The sequence below is a fragment of the Rana temporaria genome, chromosome 7 (assembly GCF_905171775.1).
Source record: "Rana temporaria chromosome 7, aRanTem1.1, whole genome shotgun sequence".
NCBI lineage: Eukaryota > Metazoa > Chordata > Amphibia > Anura > Ranidae > Rana > Rana temporaria.
In genome coordinates this window covers 77,393,979-77,403,082 of record NC_053495.1, presented here as the reverse complement: position 1 = coordinate 77,403,082, position 9,104 = coordinate 77,393,979, and the positions used below count along the sequence as shown (strand labels likewise).

Genomic DNA, 9,104 nt, shown 5'->3' with positions numbered 1-9,104 from the left:
AACCAAGTCAACCAGAAAGTAAGGTGAGGTGTTTTTAAACAAAACATTAATTTATGCTGATACAGCTGACATACACGAAGCAAATGGCCTTGCTCTTACAAATGGAATTATTTTTCTGTAGCTATAGAAATTCGGTCAAGAAGATGAGGTAATTTAGGTAAAATCATTTTTACTTTGTTAGCCAGTAATAACATCAGCCAAACTAAGAGAATGTTTCCAAAAATTAGTAACATGTTGCTTGGCTGAAGAAGTGAATTTGATCTTTAGACTGTTACTTGGATTCCTATAGTTACCATTTGAAAGGATTAAGCATAATCCCCCCAGATGTTCTAAGCCTGAATAGTCCCTGCCAACAAGTCATACACTCTCTGGCTATTGTTATGACATGTAGTTTTCTTCCAGGCACAGAGAAAGCACCAACCCCCCCCCCCCGCCCCAACCCCTCCCCCCAAATAATTTTTAGAAGCAGAGCAGAGTCTTTCGAGCAGATTTTCAGAGGGAACAAAGATGCAGACAATGCTTATGTGGTGCACTTTGCTCTTAGTCCTACCTTACATACAGACAGCACCTCCTGAACATCAAGAAGCAGTGTATGACTATGATGTGGACAATATCTTTGAAGGATTGCTTTTTAAACAACACTTTGAGCAGTACTCAAAGGATGTAGCAGCAAATGAGGTACCTTTTATTTATACATTTTGTATGTATCCTAAGAGGGCAGTGAAAGACTTCAGGCTTTCATAGGGAAGCGAATAATGTTGAAATCATTTTTGGGGGGAGGGGGGGAGTATATATATATATATATATATATATATAATATAGAATTTTCCCCTCTGTCACCAGATGTTCCCTCTCATTTATACAAAGAATAGTTATTTATTCGCTGTGTGTGGTTCCATTGTTTCTCGTCTGAAGAAAATAAAGTTAACTGTTGTTAGGTGTTCCTTGAGCAAAAAGTGTTTTCTGCCTCTCACGTGAGTAAGAGATACCAATGAACTTTTTAGCGATCTGTAAGGAGGGATTCTTCCCAATGACCACAAATGTAGGGAGCATTATTTCCACTGACAATCACACTAATGTACAGTGAGCTATAAATATAGAATTATTAGCAGGGGTTTTTCTGAAGCCAAAAAGTTATTTCAAGGGTTCCTTCATGTTGAAAAGGTTGAGAAAGGCTCATCTATAGCATACCTGCTATTTTACATATCAGGCAATAATAATAATTGCCAAGAATACCGCATCTGTGCGATCAAAACTTAACTTGCTTTGGTTGTCTAATACTTTATCTCATCCAATGTAATCTTACAGGAAATTATAACTAATGATGTATAGGGACTTTTGTAGTAAATATAATTCATTGTACTTTTTTCCAGCCAATAACATTAAATGTTTACATATACACAGAGACAGATTTATGAAACCCAGTGGAAAAAAGGAGTTGTTTCTTATTACTCGTTTCACTTCAAAGATGACACTTGATAGACTGTCTATAAAATGTATATACCATACATAAGAACAGTCAATTCAACAGATGCTTATAAAAATGCTTATATCAGGAAAATACTAAGTCATGTTAAAATGAATGTGTTGGGCCTCTGCAAAATAAATGCTCTAATTGCAAGAATCTCTCTGGGTGAGGTAGTTAAACGCAATATACAGTACATAGGGTTAAAACTTCAAGAACCCAGGCTATTGAAGTTAACTCCTTTTGGAGCTACACTAAGACAATTCTCTAAAATGACATGCTGCCATTTAGTCTTTAGATGCTCCTACATGTCACACTTCTCCCACGTTTCACACTTCTCCACTTAAATAGCACTTTTTGTGACAGGGATGTTCTTCAGTTCACTGTTATTCAAAATCTTTATCAGTGTCTTTTATACTCCACAGGCCACATGATCATAGTGTTACACAACATTTCACAGATGTTAAAGTCACTCAGTTGTGAGATAGGACTTTAACTGTTATGAATGCAGAGAATTTAAGGAGTTATAAATACAATGTGCATGAAATTTCAAAAAATAAAACAAGATATCATATGTACCCCAATATAATCTACAGTACAGTCAAGCTTCAACACTCCCACCTCCTGCAAATCCTTAATGGTCCATTAACTAAAGTAGCTTCACGGTCTAATAGCTAAAGATGGGAGGGAGATTGACTAGAGCTTAACAAACTGATGTTTTACTCAGGGTTTGTGTGTGCAGGCACATCGCATTCCTGTGTTTTTAATAAAGTGACCTTGTTAATCAAAGTGGTTCACATACTGTGTAAATGAGCAGTTTTTCATGCAGATGTGCCTAAAGGAAACACGTAAGATTTGCATGATACTGCACTGTCTTTAAATTTAATTGTGTTAAAATATTCTAAACTGCAGGCAGATAGTCTGAATAGTAGATTTGCCAGTATACCTTGCAGGCAGGCCCGGACATTTTGGACTGCTCATCCCATGACATGTTAACTGGCCCCTTTCCCACTCTCCATCCTGATGGATCCCCCAGGAGGGAAGTGGGGGAACCTGGCAGAGATGCGGGGGGGCAAGCGGGATGGTAAAAAGAATGGGAAAGTGGGGCAGAGAGCACAAGGTTGAAGCCGGAGAACACAGGGTGGGGTGGTAAACACAGGGGGGGCTGGAGAGCACTGAGGGAGACAGAGAACACAGGAGGGTGAAAGAAGAAAGCACATGGGGGGCCGGAGAGTGGGGGGCCTGGAGAGCACTAGAGGGGGTCAGAGAACACAGGGGAAAGCAAGAACACGGGTTGGGGCCAGAGAGCACAGAGGTAGGCAGAGAGCACAGGGGAGGCAGAGAGGACTGGGGGAGGCGGAGAGCACAAGGGGGGAGGCAGAGAGCACTGGGGGGAGACGGAGAGCACTAGGGGACTGGAGAACATGGAAGGAGGCAGAGAGCATGGGGGAGGTGGAGAGCACTGGGAAGGAGGCCGAGAGCACAAAGGGGGAGAGAGGACAGGGGGGACTTAAGAGCACTGAGGGGAGACGGAGAGCACTAGGGGGGCTCGAAAGAACTGGGAGGAGGAGGAGAGCACTGAAGGGAGACTGGAGAGCACTGGGGGAAGTGGAGAACATGGGGGGAGCCAGAGAGCACTAGGGGCCCTGAAGAGCACTGTGGGGAGGCGAAGAGCAATAGGGGGGCTGAAGAGCACTAGGGGAGGCTGGAGAGCATTGGGGGAGGCTGGGGAGTAGGGATGAGCCGAACATCCCCCTGTTTGGTTCACACCAGAACTTGCTAACACACCAAAACGTTTGTGTGAACTTTAGAACCCCGTTAAAATCTTTGGGACTCGAACGTTTGAAATCTAAAGTGCTAATTTTAAAGGCTAATATGCAAGTTATTGTCCTAATAAGTGTTTGGGGACCTGGGTCCTGCCCCAGGGGACATGTATTAATAAAAAAAAAAGTTTTAAAAACTGCCATTTTTTCAGGAGCAGTGAATTTAATAATGCTAAAAGTGAAACAATAAAAGTGAAATATTCCTTTAAATATCGTACCTAGGGGGGGGGGGTGTAAAGTTAGCATGTGAAATAGCGCATGTTTCCAGTACTTAGAAATGTCCATGCACAAAGTGTCATTTCTGAAAGAAAAAAAGTCATTTAAACCGGACTTGCGGCTATAATGAATTGTCGGCTCCCGGCACTTCAGAAAGGTTTCATTCATAAAAAAAAAAAAAAATAGCGTGGGGTTCCCCCAATAATCCACACCAGACACCTTATCCGAGCACGTTAATCTGGCCGGCCGCAGAAAAGAGGGGGGGACAGAGTGCGGCCCCCCTCCTCTCCTGAACCGTACCAGGCCACATGCCCTCAACATGTGGAGGATGTTCCCATGTTGATGGGGACAAGGGCTTCATCCCCACAATCCTTGCCGGTGGTTGTGGGGGTCTGCGGGTGGGGGGCTTATCAGAATCTGGAAAACCCCTTTAACAAAGGGGACCCCCAAATCCTAGCCCCCCTTAAGTTAATTGGTAATGGGGTACATTGTACCCCTACCATTTCACAAAGGAAGTGCAAATAGTTGTAAAAAACACACACACACCGTAGAAAAAAGTCCTTTATTAATAAAAAAAAATCCAGCAATGGTAATCCACTCGTCCCGGTTATCTGCTCCAACATTTAGCTAGATTCACATAGAGTTAGGTCGGCGTATCAGTAGATACGCCGACCTAACTCGGAATCTGCGCCGACCTAAGTTTAAGTGTATTCTCAAACAGAGATACACTTAAACCTATCTAAGATACGACGGCTTGCGCCGTCCTATCATAGGGTGCAATATTTAGGCTGGCCGCTAGGTGGCGCTTCCATTGCTGTCGGCGTAGAAGATGTAAATCACTAGATACACCTATTCACGAACGTACGCCCGGCCGACGCAGTACAGATACGCCGTTTACGTAACGCTTTATCAGGCCTAAAGTTATTCCATCAAATAGTTGGAATAGTAATGTTAAAGTATGGCCGCCGTTCCTGCTTCGAAATTAGTAAATTTTACGTTGTTTGCGTAAGTCGTCCGTGAATAGGGATTTACGTCCACGTCGAAATCAATAGGACCGTACGGCGTACTTAGCCGCAATGCACACTGGGAAATGTAGGCGGACGGCGCATGCGTCGTTCCAAAAAAACGTCAATTACGTCAGGTCAAAGCAAATTATCATAAAACACCCCCCCTCAGCCTATTTTGAATTAGGCGCGCTTGCGCCCGCCGCATTTACGATACGCCGCCGTAAGTTAGGAGGCAAGTACTTTGTGAATACAGTACTTGCCTCTCTGACTTAAGGCGGCGTAGCGTAAATACGATACGCTACGCCGCCTTTAAGTTGTGGCAATCTACCTGAATCTAGCTAATTGTCTGTATCCAGCGAAGGGTGTTATCCTCTCCTGTCCAGCGATGAGAAGATCGTCCGGGATCCAGAGCGCAGCATCACCGGCCTCCTCTCTCCGCCGGACACAGCCCGGCGAATGACGCGGCTGAAGCTGTGACATTTCTTTTATTGGTGAGGCGGGGGCCACCCATCACGTGACCCCGTCCCCCTCTGACGCACCCTCTGCTACGTCACTGGGGAAGCCTGGCTTCCCCCTTGCATCAGAGGGGGCGTGGTCATGTGATGGGTGGCCCCGCCTCACCAATAAAAGAAATGTCACAGCTTTAGCCGCTCATTCGCCGGGCTGTGTCCGGCGGAGAGAGGCGGTCGGCGATGCTGCGCTCTGGATCCCGGATGATCACCCGTCGCTGGATATAGACAAGGTTGGAACAGGGAACCGGGACCGAGTGGATTACCACCGCTGGATTTATTTTTTATTTTTTTATTAATAAAGGACTTTTTTCTACGGTGTGTGTGTTTTTTACAACTATTTACACTTCCTTTGTGAAATGGTAGGGGTACAATGTACCCCATTACCAATTCACATAGGGGGGCCAGGATCTGGGGGTCCCCTTTGTTAAAGGGGTCTTCCAGATTCTGATAAGCCCCCCACCCACAAACACCTCAAATTGTTCGTTGTTCGCCGAACATGAGTTTGACTCGAACTCGAAGCTCATCCCTACTGGGGAGCACTAGGGGGCTCAAGAGAACTGGGGGGAGGTAGAGAGCACTGGAAAGGGTAGAGAGCACTAGGAGAGCTTGAGAGAACTGTGGGGAGGCGGAGAGCACTGGGGGGCCAACAGAAGGACTGGACTGCAAGGACTGGCAGCCTCAGCCCACAAGGCAAGTGCCCAGTGAGCCTTATGACCAGTCTGGGCCTACTAGCAGGGCACCCTAAGTACTGAAGCCTGGGAAATTTGAATATGCGGATAACAATTTTTTTTAATAAAGTAGCTACTTGTTATAGATCCTCAGACTTTAGGGTGTATGCATTGTGACTGTATCTGCAGTCATAATATACAGTTGTGTGAATAATTAGGTACACCACATGCAAATTGTTGAGTTTTAGAACAGTGCCTACCAATAAAGATGAAATATTAGAATATTCAGTGCTGCTGGAGGGTTTGTAACGGATCAAGGAGTGCGCCTGTCCCCAGACTCCGTTGTTGGGCTGACATTTATAAAAAATTAATCAGTCCTGGATCAGCAGCTATCAGGCCCCTGATGCTGATGTAACTGATTGAATTTGCTAGGGATCTGGGATCCCTTGAAGACTGCCTATGCTGCCTATCCTATTCCTCCAGAATATTGATGATGCTAACTTCTAACAATATTTTTGGTTTAGGGCACCACCAACACCCAAGGCCCAATTTTCTTGCTCATACATCACGGGACATTTATGGTTGAACTTGATGGACTTGTGTCTTTTTTCCAACCTGACTAACTATGTGACTATGTGACACAGAGCCTTAATTACTTAATGGGTTATGTAGTCACCACAGGTGATTGGACACTGGCAAACCCAATTAGAATTGAGTTCCTCACCTATATAACCCCTGTTAAATGGAGAGTACCTTTTTTCACCAGTATCAAAGGTGGTTGGTCAAGTTGAACATGCGCTAAGAAGAAAAAGCTCTTTTGATGGTCTTCTGCGGAGGTCTAGGAGCTCTAACCGGATCCATGCCTCGGGCCGATATCAAAAGCCTAAGATGAGTGGTAAAAACCGTGCATTGTATAAAGAAAAAACTGTAATGTCTCTCTGCGGAGGTCTGGGATCCAGGCTTTGGTGTACTAATGCAACTGTGGCATGAAAAGTTACTGGCAGAGTCTTCTACAGGTCCAGGTATGAGGTTCCGCTAAGTGGGAACCCATTGTAAACCTGAGGGTTGGCATAACACCCAGAAAGCCAGTGATTTTGGTCGCCCCGGCTTGGCCCAAGAGACCCTGGTATGCGGAAATCGTAAAGATGGCAGAAAGAAGATCTTGGGTTCTCCCACTATGCTCGGAAATACTATCGCAGGGTCCAATATTCTATCCTGCCTTACAAAGTAAAAATTTTACGGTTTGGCTGTTGAGACCCACATTCTGAGAAAACGAGGACTCTCAGGCCCGGTCCTATTCACTCTTGTTAATGCTAGGAAGACGGCCTCCAGGCTCATCTACTACAGAATCTTGAAGGCATATGTCATTAATAGGATTCTTGCCTAGAAAAAACAAAGTTTTTTTCAACTTGATCATTAAAACGGCCTTGCCTACACACGATGCTCTAGCAAAGCGTGGTGACGTACAACACGTACAATGGCACTATAAAGGGGAAGTTCCATTCAGATGACACCACCCTTTGGGCTGCTTTAGCTGATTTTGTGTTAGTAAAAGACAATTTGCGCTTTTCTGTCTGTTACAGCGTGATGAATGTGCTTACTCCATTCCGAACGGTAGTTTTACCAGAATGAGCGCTCACGTCTAATAACTTGCTTCTGAGCATGCGCGGATTTTTCACATCGTTAAAGCCCACACACAACCATTTTTTACAACCCGAAAAATAGAGCATGTTCGAATTCTTAATGGCCGTTTTTCAGAACCCGAAAAATGCTCTGAAGCCCACCCACGATCGTTTTTAATGACCTAAAAAAACATAATTTTTTACAACCCGAAAAATGATCGTGTGTAAGCGGCATTACTCTCCGGGCCCCAGCTACTACTGGGTGGGGAGCTGGAGGAAGATCACAAAGGAAAGTCAAGGAGATAAGCAGGCAGGCGGTTGGCCGGGACTTGAGCCAAGGCAGAAGAACATGTGAGCGGAGCTGGATGGGCATGCACCCGAAACGGAAGAAATATTCCCTCCGCTTCGAACAGCACACGATCATCAGAAAGGGGCACAGATAATGGACAAAATACACCCCCTAAGCTAGTAGAAGCGGCGGAGCGGGGGGGGGGGGGTGTAATTAAGATTTTTTAATTTTTTTTTTAATTTTGCACTGACTGTCTTTGAAATTTCCCCAGCCCCTGTTCAAATCCGGGGACAAAACCAGGGACAGACTTGGTCCAGGAACAGTGTCCTCAATCCGGGGACTGTCCCCTGAAACAGGGGATGTCTGGTCATCCTATGAAACAGGGAGGTTGACATTGCTGTTTTTTATCTGTAAATGCTAGTTGCTTGTTTTTTATGCTGACTGCATTGTTCTGATTCAGTATAAGTATACAGATTGGGGCATGTGAATTTTGGCAGACTTTACTGACATACATGCTTTAGGTCAGAATGTATTAAATATAGTGGGTCAGCATAACACCAACTGACTAGCATTCTCAATAAGAGGACCTTTTCCCAAACACAGAAATCCACAGCACTCTTCTCAGGCGTGGGGGTGCTAGAAGTAAAGTGTAATATGCCTTATTGCAGGTGCTTAGAAGACATTATGTCACCTCTTTTCTACCTGTTTTAGGCTGGGTTCACACTATTGCGATGATAGACATCACATGTGATTTTCACCGCATTGCTGTGCAGATCACATGCAATGTCTTTGTGATGCAAATTCAGCCATACAGTTTTTATGGCTGAATTTGTATTACATTTGGACCAAAATGGTTTTTTGTCCGCACTGGAATCAGTTGGCATAGGTGTTCACACCCATGCCATCCGATTCCTGTACTATTTTACAGTACACGCTGCGATATGCAAACCTATCTGGGGGGGGGTCCTTAACTTCACATTGACACCCGCAGCAGTTCGCAGATATCAGTGTGAACTGCTGGCAATTTAGATACAATGCAGGAACCCGCACAGAAATCGCTGGGTTTCCCACATCACACCAGTTATTATTAGTAAGAGAGGGTTTTTCTTTGTATGTGTTAACCACTTCAGCTCCAGAAGGTTTTACCCCTTTAATTATCAGATGATTTTTTGTGATGCCGCACTGCTTTAACTGACAATTGCACGGTCATGCGACGCTGTACCCAAATACAATTGACATCCTTTTTTCCCCATAAATAGAGCTTTCTTTTGGTGGTATTTGATCACTGCGTTTTTTATTCCTTACGCTATAAACTGAATTTGTATTGTTTTAAGTATATTCTTATTTTGAAATGACATTGATTCTTTCTTAAAAACGGGGGGTGGGCGCAGTTTGCCATCATCGCCCTGGGCACCAAATGGCCTTGTCCCAGCACTGCTTGAACCCACCGGTTAAGTCTCCAGTGTGCCTAATCGTTTTTAAAAGTTTTTTTTCCATTGATA

The 9,104-nt window shown here is 44.5% G+C and overlaps 1 protein-coding gene across 1 annotated transcript in view; it reads left to right on the top strand.

Annotated features, from left to right (window-relative positions):
- Positions 1-464: 464 nt before the first annotated feature.
- OGN (osteoglycin) overlaps positions 465-9,104 on the top strand; it is a 515,507-nt gene continuing 506,867 nt past the window's right edge. The window contains exon 1 of the mRNA XM_040359589.1: positions 465-678. Within this exon, the coding sequence (XP_040215523.1) occupies positions 508-678 (171 nt within the window). The 5' untranslated portion in view covers positions 465-507. The remainder of the gene's footprint in view (positions 679-9,104) is intronic.